Genomic DNA, 17,303 nt, shown 5'->3' on the forward strand with positions numbered 1-17,303 from the left:
ATATAAAACATAACAACACAACGCAAAAGCCTTGCCTCCCGGTTGTAACAACACAACCACAGCACAAAACCACAATCCGGACCCACAAAACTCACAACAATGCATCGTGACTATAACAACACAACTAAACGTCCCAGAAATACAAAACTTGGCACACAACTAAACACTCCAGAAACATAAAACTTGACAACACAATGCAAAACCTTGCCTCCCGGTTGTAACAACACAACCACACCACAAAACCACAATCCGGACCCACAAAACTCACAACAATGCATCGTTACTATAACAACACAACTAAATGCCCCAGAAATACGAAACTTGGCACACAACTAAATGCCCCAGAAATACAAAACTTGACAACACAACATAAAAGCCTTTTCTCCCAGTTGTAACAACACAACTACACCACAAAACCACAATCCAGACCCACAAAACTCACAACAACGCATCGTGACTATAACACAACTAAACGCCCCAGAAATACAAAATTTGACAACACAACGCAAAAGCCTTGCCTCCCAGTTGTAAGAACACAACCACAACACAAAACCACAATCCAGACCCACAAAACTCACAACAACGCATCATGACTATAACAACACAACTAAACGCCCCAGAAATACAAAACTTGCCAAAACAATGCAAAAGCCTTGCCTCCCGGTTGTAACAACACAACCACACCACAAAACCACACCAGACCCACAAAACTCACAGCAACGCATCATGACTATAACAACACAACTAAACGCCCCAGAAATACGAAACTTGGCACACAACTAAATGCCGCAGAAATACAAAACTTGGCAACACAACACAAAAGCCTTGCCTCTCAGTTGTAACAACATAACCACACCACAAAACCACAATCCGGACCCACAAAACTCACAACAACGCATTGTGACTATAACAAATACAAAATTTGACAACACAACTTATCCACCTCCCCAGTCCCTACATTCAGACTTGGCCTCCAAAAAAACAATTACAATAATAACAATGACAACAACAACAATAAGAATCAACACCATCACAGGCAAGAAACAGCCAGGCACTGAGGCTGAGAGGCCAGTTAGTGCTACACTGGGCCTCTAAAAAACAATACAGTAGCATCTAACTTATCCAACCTTCATGACCACTACAACAACAATAATAATAAACACCTACACAGGCAAAACAAAAAAAGACTATTGTACCACAATAAAAATATAAACCACACTCAGCAGAATCAGACATTACAATTAACAACAAACCAAAGACAACAGGGATCTCAAGCAATTATCAATCAACACGAAAATTGAAGAAGGTAACAGACTTCAAATACTACTACTAATGTGAGCATAAAGAAGGGTGGAGGTCACAGCATAAATACAACCTAATGTAGACTGACCAACACCACCACACTAAGCCACAGCAACGCGTGGCCGGGCACAGCTAGTATATATATAAAGGGGTAATGAAATTTCGGCCTAGGACAAAACAACAAAACCACACATCCCAGAAACACTAAACTTGGCAGCACAGCCCCTCATCCATGCCTCTATGTTCATACAACAAAAAGAAAAGAAATATAAAGTCCTAATTAGAGGGAGAGGAATAATTGTTTTATCCAATTGCTTCCAGTTAGAAGGCTAAGCTCCACCCACTTGGTCTGCTGTCAGTTAGAAGGCTAAGCTCCACCCACTTGGTCTCTTGCAACCCACTCAGCCCAGGGCCACTTCAAACAGGCCTGGGATTATCTGATTTCAACTAGATTATATGGCAGTGTAGACTCAAGATGAGTACCAATGCCCAGAGTCAGACACGACTGGACTTAATGTCAGGGGAAAACGTTAACCCTTTACCTTAACTACCACCAATTCCTCAATACTTTATTTCTCATACCACCATGCTTTGCCACAGCAACGCGTGGCCAGGCACAGCTAGTAATAATAATAATACAGTAGAGTCTCATGTATCCAACATAAACGGGCCGGCAGAATGTTGGATAAGCGAATATGTTGGATAATAAGGAGGGATTAAGGAGAAGTCTATTAAACATCAGATTAGGTTATGATTTTACAAATTAAGCACCAAAACATCATGTTATACAACACATTTGACGGAAAAAGTAGTTCAGTATGCAGTAATGCTATGTAGTAATTACTGTATTTATGAATTTAGCACCAAAATATCACAATGTATTGAAAACATTGACTACAAAAATGCCTTGGATAATCCAGAACCTTGGATAAGCGAGTGTTGGATAAGCAAGACTCTACTGTAATAATAATAATAATACATCACACTCCTGCCAACCTAGCGGTTCGAAAACATGCCAATGTGAGTAGATCAACAGGTACCGCTCTGGCGGGAAGGTAACTGCGCTCCATGTAGTCATGCCGGCCACATGACCTGGAGATGTCTATGGGCAACGCCGGCTCTTCGGCTTAGAAATGGAGATGAGCACCAACCCCCAGAGTTGGTCACGACTGGACTTAACATCAGGGGAAACCTTTACCTACCTAATACATCACACAGTCCTAGACACTTGGGAAGTGTTCAACTTGTGATTTTGCGACACCGGGCAGCTTACATGGGGCAGAGCCCAACGACATAATATAAACAACAACATAAACACAATTCACATTATAACAAGATGAAAACAGGAAGACAATATAAAGCGAGAATATTATAACAATAGCTGATACTTAGGCGATCCCTTGTAGCTCGAGGAGGACTGTCTTCCATCTCTGGTGTCTTGGGAGGAGCACTTGGTGAACCAACCTGGACACAGTATATTATTTGAGAATACAGAAATGCTTGAACACTCCAACAACTATCTTTTTTTAGGCGATCCCTCGTAGTTCGAGGATGATTGTCTTCCACCTTGGGGGTGTATCCGTAGATGGCTGAAGAGACCTATTCTTGATCTGCATATTCTCCCGCAGTGAGGACATCAGTTTCCAGGTGGAAGGCGGCCCCGGTCAGGGTTGGCTTGACTCTCCTCCCTCTTGGCACGTTTCTCCCTTAAGCCCTCCGTTCGTGCCTCTTCGAACTCCGCAGCACTGCTGGTCACAGCTGACCTCCAATTAGAGCGCTCAAGGGCCAGGGCTTCCCAGTTCTCAGTGTCTATGCCACAGTTTTTAAGGTTGGCTTTGAGCCCATCTTTAAATCTCTTTTCCTACCCACCAACATTTCATTTCCCGTTCTTGAGTTCGGAGTAGAGGAGCTGCTTTGGGAGACGGTGATCGGGCATTCGGACAACGTTGCCAGTCCAGCGGAGTTGATGGCATAGGAGCATCACTTCAATGCTGGTGGTCTTTGCTTCTTCCAGCACACTGACATTTGTCCGGCTGTCTTCCCAAGAGATTTGCGGGATTTTTCTGAGGCAACGCTGATGGAAATGCGCCAGGAGTTGAGTGTGACGTCTATAGACCGTCCATGTTTTACAGGCGTAGAGCAGGGTTGGGAGGACAATGGCTTTGTAAACAAGCACCTTGGTATCTCTACGGATGTCCCAGTCATCAAACACTCTCTGCTTCATTCTGAAAAATGCTGCACTCGCAGAGCTCAGGCGGTGTTGTATTTCAGTGTTGATGTTGACTTTTGAGGACAGGTGGCTGCCAAGGTAGCGGAAATGGTCAACGTTTTCTAATGTTACACCGTTAAGCTGTATTCCTGGCTTTGCAGAGGGATTAGCTGGTGCCTGTTGGAAGAGCACTTTGGTTTTCTCGATGTTCAATGAGAGGCTGAGCTTCTCGTATGCTTCTGCAAAGGTGTTTAGAGTGGCTTGTAGGTCGTCTGAATGTGCACAGACTACATTGTCATTAGCATATTGGAGTTCTATAACAGATGTTGTGGTGACCTTGGTTTTGGCTCTCAGTCTGCTGAGGTTAAATAGCTTGCCATCTGTCCGATAGATGATTTCCACTCCGGTGGGAAGCTTCCCATCAACAAGGTGAAGTATCATAGCGATGAAGATGGAAAATAAGGTGGGGGCAATAACACATCCCTGCTTGACACCTGATTCCACCTTAAATGGGTCACTTTAGGAGCCGTTGCTGTCCAAGACTGTTGCCATCATAACATCATTGAGGAGCCGCAGGATGTTTACAAATTTGTCAGGGCACCCGATTTTTTGGAGGATGGTCCAGAGAGCGCTGCGATTCACTGTGTCGAATGCCTTTGCAAGGTCAATGAATGCCATGTACAGAGGTTGGTTTTGTTCCCTGCATTTTTCTTGGAGATCATGTCCACTGTTCCTCTGGAGAGACGGAAGCCGTTCTGGGATTCTGGGAGGGCGTCTTCTGAGACAGGGAGAAGGCAATTTGCAAGGATTCTTGCGAGAATAGCTAATACTATCAATCAATCACCAGGCACAGTTCTATCATCTCCATAGGTGGGGAAACTGAGACAGCAATGCAAAAACAAAATGATGAATTAAAGTGCGTAGAAGGAAGGTAAAGGTTTCCCCTGACGTTAAGTCCAATTGTGACCGACTCTGGGGGTTGGTGCTCATCTCCATTTCTAAGCCGAAGAGTCGGCGTTGTCTATAGACACCTCCAAGATCATGTGGCTGGCATGACTGCATGGAGTGCCGTTGCCTTCCCGCCATTTGCATGTTTTCAAACTGCTAGGTTGGCAGGAGATGGGATTAACAGCGGGCGCTCATTCCGCTCCCATGATTTGAACCTGGGACCTTTAGGTCTGCAAATTCAGCAGCTCAGCACTTTAACACACTTCGCCACTGGGGCTCCTTGTAATTACTACATATCATTACTGTATATTATATGTAACAATTACTGTGCTCTAATAAGAAACAGAACAATATAATCTCTAAAATCAGGACAATAAATACAAATCAATACTCACAACACAGGAAAATTCCAGACAGAGGAATTCCAGACAGGAAACAATCAGACCCAGCAAACACTTCCCAACAAAGAATTCCCTCAACCAGAAAACAGCCAGGCCTTGAACCTCCAAGGCCATTCAATGCTAGTCAAGGTAACTAATTCCAACATTCATACTTCCTGCACTCAGACTATTCATTGCTATTCGACCTGGCCAAACAACAATTCCACAAGGTAGAATGCAGCCAGGCTTCCAAACAGCAAGACTATTCACTCCTGTTCAACCAGCCCAACCAGGATATACCCTAGATGGATAACCCTCAGGTTTGTAAGCCATCAGGCCACTCCGTCCCATTCAGCCAGCCCAAGCAAAAAGGCCCCTATATAGAAACCACCCAGGCTTAGAAACACAAAGGCTATTCAGTGCAATTCCAATTGGCCACAGCAACGCGTTGCATGGCACAGCTAGTAATAATAAAACTTTATTTCCTGCCACCATCTTCCCGCAGCGACTGGGGCAGCTTACATGGGGCAGAGCCCGACGACATAATATAAACAACAACATAAACACAATTCACGGTATAACAAGATCAAAACAGTAATACAATATAAAACAAGAATATTATAACAATAGTTAATACTATCAGTTAATCACCAGGCACAGTTCTATTATCTCCATAGGTGGGGAAACTGAAGTAGCAATGCAAAAGCAAAATGATGAATTAAAGTTCATAGAAGGTAAGGACCTAATAAAATGCAGGATAGATTATTAATACCATCCGGAGCTGATTATTTCGTGACTGTCTCACTAAAGGCCAACCAAAACATCCCTTGTGCCGGTAGGACTGATGACTTGCAGGTTGCCAGTTCAAATCCATCCTGGGGAGAGCGCAGATGAGTTCCCTCTATCAGCTCCAGCTCCCACAAGGATGGTAAAAACATCAAAACATCCGGGCGTCCCCTGGGCAACGTCCTTGCAGACGGCCAATTCTCTCACACCAGAAGTGACTTGCAGTTTCTCAAGTCGCTCCCGTCACACACACACACAAAAGCAGAATTAATGCACTTTGTCACAACTTGAACTGCCATTGCTCAATGCTGTGAAATCCTAGGAGCTGTAGTTTGGAAGGTGCAAGACGGTATGAAACCACTACTCCTCTGATTCTATAGTATTGAGCCATGGCAGTTCAAGTTGTGTCAAAGTGCATTAATACTACAGTGTAGATACAATGTGTTGTTGAAGGCTTTCATAACTGGAAGCATTCCCTCCTGATGTTTTGCCCACATCTATGGCAGGCATCCTCAGAGGTTGTGAGGTCTGTTGGAAACTATGCAAGTGATGTTTATATATCTGTGGAAGGTCCAGGGTGGGAGAAATAACTCTTGTCTGTTTGAGGCAAGTGTGAATCTTGCAATTAATCACCTTAATTAGCATTGAAAAGCCTTGCAGCTTCAAAGCCTGGCTGATTCCTGATCGGGGAATCCTTTGTTAGGAGGTGTTAACTGGCCCTGATTGTTTCATGTCTGGAATTCCCCTGTTTTTAGAGTGTTGTTCTTTATTTACTATTCTGATTTTAGAGTTTTTTAATGCTGGTAGCCAGATTTTGTTCATTTTCATGGTTTCCTCCTTTCTGTTGAAATTGTCCACATGTTTGTGGATTTCAACGGCTTCTTTGTGTGGTCCGACATGGTGGTTGTGAGAGTGGTCCGGCATTTCTGTGTTCTCAAATAATATACTGTGTCCAGGTTGGTCCATCAAGTGCTCTGCTGTGGCTGACCTCTCTGGTTGAGTTAGTCTGCATTGCCTTTCATGTTCCTTCATTCGTGTTTAGATATACTTCTAATTCAGCTGTTCGCAGTCTTTGGTGTTTTGGACTTCAACTCCCAGAATTCCTGACAGATGGCAGAGTTGGCCGGGGCTTCTGGGAGTTGAAGTCTCAAAACCTGATGGTCCAAATGATATTGCAACTGAAAGTTATACAACACCATATAAGTTGTGTCCTATATAGCAGTAATTCATGGAGAGATGTGTTGCAGAGATTAAAATTGCTTCCCGTTCTAATCTAGAAGCCTGAAATACTTTAAATCTGTTACTTGACTATATAGAAAATAAAGTATTTTATCTGTGCTGAGAATCGTCTTGCAGAAATTTCATTCTCTTCTCCTTCCTCTTTTCTTCCATGTTTCTTTTAATCAGGTTAAAGCTGAAGATGCCAGGGGGAATTGCCCGGCAGTGAGAGAATTACTGTGCAGGATAGTGCAGAAGAAGGACTGGTTCTCGCCATTTGTGAAAGTCCTGCGCAAAACTGGACATGAAAAAGCTGCAGATGCCCTATGTGGGCAGGAAAATGGTAAATGTCTAATTTCACCCTTCCTACTTGGGCAAACATTTGGTTTGAGAGATAAAAGGATTCTAAATTAGATAATAGCATGGGAGAAAGAATGGCTCTCTCCTATATACAGTAGAGTCTTGGTTATCCAACATTCGCTTAGCCAACGTTCTGGATTATCCAATGCAGTTTGCCTCCTGCCCGGATCCACAGCTGTTTCTCTAGGCAGCAAGGATTGAACTTTTTAAGATTTAATTTCCAACAATGTTGCTATTGTAAGTTCATTTTATGCAATTCTCTCTTTATTTGTAGTCAATTTGTTAGTAGCCAATTTTTCTTAGTCAATGTTTTCAATATATTGTGATATTTTGGTGCTAAATTCATAAATACAGTAATTGCTACATAACGCTACTATGTTTTGGACTGCCTTTTCTGTTGATTTGTTGTAAAACATGATGTTTTTGGTGCTTAATTTGTAAAATCATAACATAATTTGACATTTAATAGACTTTTCATTAATCCCTCATTATCCAACATTTTTGCTTATCCAATGTTCTGCCGGCCTGTTTATGTTGGATAAGTGAGACTCTACTGTACCTTTACTTGCAGCTCCCCATCTGAGTTGCTTGTGTTTTGTCTTTGATTTAGTTGTTTATGTTTTCCTCCATTTCTCCTGTGGATTGCATATTTATTGAAATGTGTCTTTAACAAAGCTGAGTAAATATAACCCAGGGTGTATCTGCATTGTAGAATTAATGCAGTTTGACATCACTTTAACTATGCTATGGAATTATGGGACTTATATTTTGGCAAGGCACCAGCATTTTTGGCAGAGAAGATTGAAGACTTTTTTAAGCTATAAATTTTATGATTCCATAGCATTGAGACATGGCAGTTAAAGTAATGTCAAACTGCATCAATTTATTTATTTATTTACAGTATTTATATCTCGCCCTTCTTACCCCATAGGGGACTCAGGGCGGATCACAATGTACATATATATGGCAAACATTCAATGTCATTAGAAATACGACATACAGACACAGACAGAGACGCAGAGAGAGACACAGAGGCAATTTAACATTTTCCAGCTTTTGGCTTCATGAGGGTATGCTTGATTCCAGCCACAAGGGGAACTGCTGCTTCATCATCCACTGTGACACCGAGTCCTTGATGGAGTACTTCCTCATTCTTCTGCACTCTGCTGGACATTTTTATGGTGTCATAAATTAGTTAAATTAGCCTCCCCAGCACAAAGTAGTGCCTAAATTTCCTACTCAACAGATGCAACTATCTTTCAGGTTGCTTCGATCAACAACGAGCTAGGCTATGTAATGGTCGGCTGTTCAATCCGAACCAGGCAGGCTTCTCAGTCAGTAGTGATTTATTGCAAGCTGTGTCTAAAAGCGTAAATACAGCTTTAGTCATACTATGAAAGGCATTCCCAAAACTGGCCATCAAGCCTTCTAAAGAGGGAAATTCTATACCCACACAGTGCCACCAGAGCTTGTAAAAGTTATATTTTTAACTATCCAGAATGCTACAATGGTGTGTGAGGTCCTATGTAAAAACTCATGACACATTTTAAAAACGTTTACAAGTCTAAATGAAAATTGTTAGTAACAGATCTGCTCACATAATTCAAACATTACATTTAATGTCATGCTTATGTCAATGTTACAAAAGTAAGTTTCACGGTTCACTTTTCGTGGATTTGCTGTTTCGCAGTTTTTCAATAAACTCTAAAAGAATATTATAAATCAAAAAAAGTTACAATTTACAGCCTAAGGAAAGGAGGAAGGAGAAACTGAAGGGAGAGAAAAGGAGCTCAAGTGGAAACGGGAGGAGAAGGAGGCGATTTATTAACACACAATTGGTTAATAAAGACTTAAAATAGTGTTTAACCACTAAAATAATGTATAAATATTAAAATTAATATAGCATCCCTACTTTGCAGATTTTCACTTATTGTGGGTGGTCCTGGAACATAACTCCCGCAATAAGTGAGAGAACACTGTAGGCCCATCTCTTGACTTTAAAAGAAAAAAGACTTACGTATTGTGTCCTTTTATTTTATTTGCCCACAGGTAGCGTAAATGGAGTTTCTGCACCTGTGGATGAGGTGACAGCAGCTGACAGGCCTCTGGCTCCTGAAGTTGTGAGGGATTTGAACCAGAGTGCAGAACTTGATCCCAGGGCTGCTGGGGAGGATAATGCCATAGAAGACTCATTTGGGGCAGCCTCTGCAATGTCAGGTGAGGTGTCAGCAGGAATGCTGTCCACTAGTGGTGGGAATTGTGTGGCAATGGATAACATGCAAGATAGAGGGAGAGCCCAGGCTCCTTCTACACTGCCATTAAAATCCAGATTAACTACTTTGACTGGATTATATAGCAGTGTAGACTGATATAATCCAGTTCAAAGTAGATAATGTGAATTATCTGCTTTGATAATCTGGATTATATGGCAGTGTAGAAGGGGCCTTAGTGCAGTTCTTGGGATCTTTCTAATTCCACTGAATATCTTATCTTTTGGAGCCCCGGTGGCGAAGTGTGTTAAATCACTGAGCTGCTGAACTTGCAGACCGAAAGGTCCCAGGTTCAAATCCCGGGAGCGGAGTGAGCGCCCGCTGTTGCTCCAGCTTCTGCCAACCTAGCAGTTCGAAAACATGCCAATGTGAGTAGATCAATAGGTACCGCTCTGGTGGGAAGGTAACGGTGCTCCATGCAGTCATGCCGGCCACATGACTTTGGAGATGTCTACGGACAACGCCGACTCTTCGGCTTAAAAATGGAGATGAGCACCAACCCCCAGAGTCAGACATGAATGGACTTAATGTCAGGGGAAACCTTTACCTTTTTTTCCCCTCCATTTCATCCCACCCCTGTTGGTTCTCTCCACCCTAATGGGCTCTTTACCATATTTTTCCAGATGCATTTATTTAATTTTTTTTGCACATTCTCCCGTATAAGAATACCAAAGTTTTGAGATGTTCAGATCTTTTGAGGGAGAACGTACTTTCAGCCAGTAGAGGGAGTGCTTATCAATGAAACAAGCATAATCTTGTAAATATAGCTGGAAAGTACAATCGCTTTGTCTGGAGAGTCTTTAGCAGTAAAGTACATTTTCCCCATACATATAAAGCTGAACCTTGGCGAAGCAAACACTGGAGTAATAGCTTGAGCTGCCCACTCAGGTTTCTCCGAAATTGTGAGATAGTGACACCTTTGCTTTCAGATAGTTCAGTACGCACCAACTATTTTCATGCACATTTTAAAAAACAATGTGTATAAAATTTCCTGTATAAGCTCTATAAAATATAAATGAATGCTTTTCTTAGACTCTGATCTTATCTCCAGGGTATCCATTATGTACATACAGTGTTCCCTCACTACTTCACAGTTTACTTTTCTCGGATTCATTGTTTTGCGGTTTTTCAATAAACTCTAAAAGACTATCATAGAAAATTACAATTTACAGCCTAAGGAAGGGAGGAAGGAGAAAGGGAGAGAAAAGAAGCCCAAGCGGCAATGGGAGAAGGAGGCAATTTATCAACACACAATTGGTTGATAAAGACTTAAAATAGTGTATAATTACTAAAATAATGTATAAATATTAAATTAAATATAGTGTCCCTACTTTGCGAATTTTCACTTATTGCGGGTGGTCCTGGAACCTAACCCCCGTGATAAGTGAGGGAACACTGTATATACAAATATAGGTGTTGTTGTTTTGTTGTTGTTGTTGTTATTAACTATATTTATACCCGCCTTTCTCCCTGTGGGGACTCAAGGCAGGTAACAATCCACACTAGAAAAGTTTTAAAAGAGCAATACAAAAGTTTAAAAACAATTAAATAGTAACAGTGTGATAGAAACAGAATTAAAATACAGTAAATATACTGAAATGGCCTTTAAAACTTATATCCCTCCCCACAAATCACACAGGTAAGGCAATCCTGGCTTACAAACAAGGTAAGTTCTGTAGGTTTGTTCTTAAGTTGAATTTGTATGTAAATCGGAACAGGTACATTTTATAAGTGCAGGTCCACAAACCCCACATCCCATTTTTTTTAAATTTTGGATAACATAGGGAAGAGTTAACACCCATGCAGTATTTCTTTTGCTGCCTAGCTCCTGTTCAGAAAATTTCACCTCACTTTCTGTCCCTGTGACGAGATTTTGAAAATTTTGGGTTGTCATAGTTAAAGGTGAAGGTTTTCCCTGACATTAAGTCTAGTCATGTCCAGTCGGGTTGATGCTCATCTCCATTTCTAAGCTGAAGAGCCAGCGTTGTCTGTAACCACCTCCACGGCCATGTGCATGGCATGACTACATGGAGCGCCGTTACCTTCCTGCCAAAGCAGTACCTATCGATCTACTCACATTGGCATGTTTTCGAACTGCTAGGTTGGCAGAGGCTAGGGTTAACAGTGGTAGCTCACCCCACTCCCCAGATTCAAACCACCAACCTTTCGGTCAGCAAATTTAGCAGCTCAGTGGTTTAATCCGTTGCGCCATCGGGGGCATGGAAACACAAAAAAGATATAGTGGAGACACCTTTTCCTCATGATAACTCTTTCAGGAGTGAATTTCCCTTCTTGGGATAGAGTTCCTCTCATGTTCTGTTGTCTCACCACTATTTGTAACTAAGTTGTATGTAGGTTGAATGTTTGTAACTTGGGGACTGCCTATATTCCAAAATCTGGGGGGGGGGGGGATTAGAATCTAAAGCACTTATGGCCCCAACCATTTCAAATTAGGGGTAATTAACCTATACTTTTCAGTTCCTTTGGATGGCAACATGTCAGTTTCAGCCACCATTTCATTAGAATGGGTGTGATACAGATTCTGGTAGTTTTGAGCAATTTCTGGCAATGAAAGGCCATTAAGGGAAATAGAGATTGGATGGGTATTTATTCTTAATCAAGAACTATGTTTAGGATACAGACTAGAAAACCGAGGTGAGCAACTAGTCATGTAGCCAAGCCAAAACAAATCGTGTAGCCAAGCCAAACCGAGCACATAGTCATTTATCCCGTCCTCTACAAATGAACAGTCATGGACACTTCATGTTAAGGTCTTCACATATTTAGAGTCAATTATTCTCTGTTAGTCTGAGCCTTCCTCTATTCAATAAGTAGCTGCTCAGACTTACTTTGTTGATTTTTTTTCCATGTCAGGAGCAACTTGGGAAACTGCAAAGTCGCTTCTGGTGTGAGAGAATTGGCCGCCTGCAAGGACGTTGCCCAGGGGACGCCCAGATGTTTGATGTTTTACCATCCTTGTGGGAGGCTTCTCTCCTGTCCCGCATGGGGAGCTAGAGCTGACAGAGGGGGCTCACCCACTCTCCCTAGATTCAAACCGTTTACCTGTCTGTTGGCAGTCTTGCCGGCACAAGGTTTAACCCATTGCACCACCTTTGTCGATGAAGAGCATAGATTGAAGGGCAGTGCAATCCCAACTGAAAGATGTGTCAATTGTAGGATTAGACACAAGCATCTTCTGCTGGCAGAAAACTAACATCTAATCTTGGAAATTCACCAACAGAGAAATCTACTGGCAAAAAAATCTGCTAGCAGAAGTGCTAAAATGAGAGCATTAAAAATTTTTTTTAGATTTGCTTTGGTTATTTCACTTTAGAAACGGAGTACATTTGACTCAACAGATATTTTGGACTTCAATTACAGTAGAGTCTCGCTTATCCAAGCTCTGCTTATCCAAAGTTCTGTATTATCCAACACAGTTTGCCTTTTAGTAGTCAATGTTTTTGTAGTCAATTTTTCAATAAATTGCGAAATTTTGGTGCTAAATTCATAAATACAGTGATTATTACGTAACGTTATTGTGTACTGAACTGCTTTTTCTATCCATTTGTTGTAAAGCATGATGTTTTGGTGCTTAATTTGTAAAATCAAAACGTAATTTGATATTTAATAGGCTTTTCCTTAATCTCTCCTTATTATCCAACATTTTCACTTATCCAATCTTCTGCTGGCCCGTTTATGTTGGATAAGTGAGATTCTATTGTATCACAATTCTGTGTGATTTAATAAACTGGTTGGGGCTTTGGGAGTTGAAATTCTAATTAACTGGAAACCCAAACATTCTTTACTCCTAAATATGAGGTGGCAGTTTCTTATGGTGATGACATAAACAGGAATCTTCTCTGTACTTGCTTTGCTCCTGATAAGATTAAGGGCCAAGCAGGGTGAGGTGGGTTGGTGGTGCCCTGAATATTATCAAATTATAACCCAGGAGCCCCGGTGGCGAAGTGCATTAAAGCGCCGAGCAGACCGAAAGGTCCCAGATTCAAATTCCAGGAGCGGCTTGAGCACCCGCTGTTAGCTCCAGCTCCTGCCAACCTAGCAGTTTGAAAACATGCAAATGTGAGTAGATCAATAGGTACCGCTCCGGCGGGAAGCTAAGGGCGCTCCATGCAGTCATGCCGGCCACATGACCTTGGAGGTGTCTACAGACAACGCCAGCTCTTCAGCTTAGAAATGGAGATGAGCACCAACCCCCAGAGTCAGACATGACTGGACTTAACGTCAGGGGAAATCCTTTACCTATACATTACCCTAAGATGGAAATAACCAGTTGTTTTCATATATTTAGACTTTTGTTTGTATATTTTGTCTGCTAGAGTCTGAAGCCAGCTTGCTGGATGAAAATGTAAATGATACGAATGAAAGCTTCATGGCCAGTGATGATTCAGGTTTGACTTTCTTCATTGTACTCTAGTAAGCATGAAATGAGATCCAGAAGCATATCCTCATTGGAGGTACTGTTGTGACAGTACCTTAATGTGTGTACCTATAGTCCTGTTCAGGCATTTGGCAAGCATTACACTCCACATTCAAGGAGGGGAGTGTGCTAGCCATATCCTGTATCATTACTTCGTCCCCACACAAAGTGATGTCACTGAAGGAGAACCTGTTGATCTGTGGAAGCATTCCATATAAGGCAGAACTATGATATTTACTGACATCTCCTTCAGGTTTTGCCATTGGCTTCCTCTGAGGCAGAGAAAGTGACATGTCCCATTGGGTTTTCATGGTTTAATAGCGATTTGGTCTTTCAGCGTTCTAGGCCCCTTCTACCCAGCTGTATAAAATCTACATTGAACTGGTATTATAATGAACGATTCTGTATCTGTGGAACATCTGAAGTTGAGGATTTAGCACATATATTATTTGACTGTAAACTGTATCAGAAGGTGAGAGATTTGTTCCTTGGTCCATATATCAAACGGACAATGCATTGGGAATCGCACATCAGAACTACTTATTTTATGTGCGGTCAGGATCCAAAAATAATATATACCGTAAAACGGCTCTGTATTTGAGCAAAACAATACGATTGAGATCCACATATGTGGGGCTGATTGGGGTAAATTGTAGGGGTGACAATGAAATATGATGTATACATTCAGTTTTATCATATTTATTTATTGTGTTGTTACAAGTGTTTTATTTAATTTTTGTAGAGAATGTAATCAGGTCTTTTCAAGACTGGTTGTTTGGCTTGGTACTTTGATATGGCCTAAAATGTTCTTCTACATTGAACTGGATTATATAGCTGTATGCCTCAGGAATGGCAAAGGACAATGTTCTAACCACAGTCCAGTTATCTGAGTTTTCCCGGCTGTATGGCCATGTTCCAGAAGCGTTTTCTCCTTACTTTTTGCCCACACCTATGGCAGGTATCTGAAGCACTATACAAAATCCCAGTATACTTGTAAAGTATCTACACAAACACAGGATGGTCTTTGTACAAAGAAAATAAATGTCCAAATAGCATATAGTATAATATGCTACGGCGAACTTTAATAATACTACAGTAGAGTCTCACTTATCCAACACTCGCTTATCCAACGTTCTGGATCATCCAACACATTTTTGTAGTCAATGGGTTCAATATATCATGATATTTTGGTGCTAAATTCGTAAATACAGTAAGTACTACATAGCATTACTGTGTATTGAACTACTTTTTCTGTCAAATTTCTTGTATAACATGATGTTTTGGTGCTTAATTTGTAAAATCATAACCTAATTTAATGTTTAATTGGCTTTTCCTTAATCCCTCCTTATTATCCAACATATTCGCTTATCGAACGTTCTGCTGGCCCGTTTACGTTGGATATGCTATTTGGATATTATATTTTCTTTGTACATGGACCATCTTGTGTTTGTGTATGTATCTGAAGCACCCAGGCTTTGATTAGCTATTCAATGCTAATCAACGTGGCCAATTGCAACATTCACACTTGCCTCAAGCAGACAAGATTCCTTTCTTCCACCCTGGACATTCCACAGATATATAAACCCCACTTGTCTAGTTTCCAACAACCTCTGAGGATGCCTGCCATAGATGTGAAACATCTGGATAAAATGCTTCTGGAACATGGCCATACAACCCGAAAAACTCACAACAACCCAGTGAACATTGGGTAACGTATGGCATTTATGTGTGCATGCATACATGCACTCACAGCTATACATCTTTGCAAATTTAAGACATTTTATTATGGCTCTGGTGGATTGCAAACTGTGCAGATCTGAACTATTCTTCAATTTGGGGGGAAATGGGACACATGCACTGAGAGTAATTATAGTCTCTTTTCTCATTTTCATAGTTTATCTGTCTTGATGTCTCTTAATTACAGACGATGTTGTGGATAGAAAACAGAGAGATTCACCCGAACCAGAGCTGTGTCTCAGGGACTACCAAATGGAAGTAGCTCAACAAGCCTTGGAAGGGAAGAACATTCTGTTGTGCCTCCCTACAGGCAGTGGCAAGACCCGAGTGGCTGTTTACATTGCCAAAGATCATCTGGACAAGAAAAAAGATGCAGGGGAAGAGGGGAAAGTTATAGTCCTTGTCAACAAGGTATGATGTCCCGGTGGTGCCACCAGGGTGGGATTTTGGGACATAAGTCCCAAAAGAATGAGCAGGAGACCTGGATTATCATATTTTGATATGAGTTTAACAATGCAAGGGAAGCCAAACTTCATGATTATGTACTTTAGTGCTATGGAGGGTTTTGAGTCAGGTGTAAGACGAGTGGAACCAGTGACCCCCTGCACTCTTTTGAGCCATGTACTGGAATGACTCACATATACAAATGTCACCTGATTAAAATCTTAAATCGCTGGAAGCTTGAGAAGTATCTGTCTTCTGCTCAATCTTGAAAGTAGCATTGCTATTTAGAAACACATCCCCATCTTTCATAACACATGTTCAGTATCTAAAATGTACCACTGATCATTAAAAGATTCATCATAGAGTCATAGAGTTGGAAAGGACCTCATGGGCCATCCAGTCCCTGCCAAGAAGCAGGAAAATCGCATTCAAAGCACCTCAAAGCACATTTGGAATTTTTGGTAGTAAGTATTCATATATTCCCAGAAAGGCCAGATTTACTATCTAGGACTGTGGGCCACCAGCTTTATGTATGGTACTGAACAGTGCCACAGCAGTGTTAGTTATAATAATCATGCAATACGAGGGTTATCCAGAAAGTAGATTACGTTTTGGAATTAAAAATGAACAAAGTATAGGAGAAAACATTTACCATATGCAGTTGAAAGCCACACCCAAATACTATTTCTCAACATAGTCGCCATTCAAATCTAGGCACCTATCATAGCGATGAATGAGCTTGGCAACTGCTTCCCCACAAAACTGCCGCTTGCGTCCTCAACCAGCCGGTTACCCCTTTCCGCAGCTGCGCATCGTTGCCAAAACGCTGCGTTGCCAGCCATGCTCCCATTGTTGGAAACAAGTGGAATTGTTGGAAAGGACGCAGGCGGCAGAGTTTTGTGGGGAAGGAGTTGCAATGATAATTCATCGCTATGATAAGTGCCTAGATTTGAATGGCGACTGTTGAGAAGTGGTATTTGGGTGTGGCTTTCAACTGCATCTGGTAAATGTTTTCTCCTATTCTTTGTTCATTTAAAATTCCAAAACGTAATCTACTTTCTGGATAATCCTCGTACAATAAATCTTTATTTGTACCCCACTATCATCCCTCGGGGGAACTTTGGATGGCTCATAGAAGCACTATAGTGCCACATCGGAACCACAATACACGGTATACAAGTACACAATATAAATATATAACATAAGTATAA

At 41.4% G+C, this 17,303-nt stretch overlaps 1 protein-coding gene across 2 annotated transcripts in view; it reads left to right on the top strand.

Moving 5' to 3' along the window:
- ifih1 (interferon induced with helicase C domain 1) overlaps positions 1–17,303 on the top strand; it is a 38,326-nt gene that overhangs the window by 1,761 nt on the left and 19,262 nt on the right. The window contains exons 2-5 of one of the 2 annotated variants that reach the window (XM_003226233.4): positions 7,033–7,186; positions 9,253–9,420; positions 13,811–13,882; positions 15,836–16,059. In XM_003226233.4, the coding sequence (XP_003226281.2) occupies positions 7,033–7,186; positions 9,253–9,420; positions 13,811–13,882; positions 15,836–16,059 (618 nt within the window). The remainder of the gene's footprint in view (positions 1–7,032; positions 7,187–9,252; positions 9,421–13,810; positions 13,883–15,835; positions 16,060–17,303) is intronic. The other variant, XM_008118983.3, reaches the window with a different exon arrangement.

The sequence above is a fragment of the Anolis carolinensis genome, chromosome 1 (genome assembly GCF_035594765.1).
Source record: "Anolis carolinensis isolate JA03-04 chromosome 1, rAnoCar3.1.pri, whole genome shotgun sequence".
Lineage (NCBI taxonomy): Eukaryota > Metazoa > Chordata > Lepidosauria > Squamata > Dactyloidae > Anolis > Anolis carolinensis.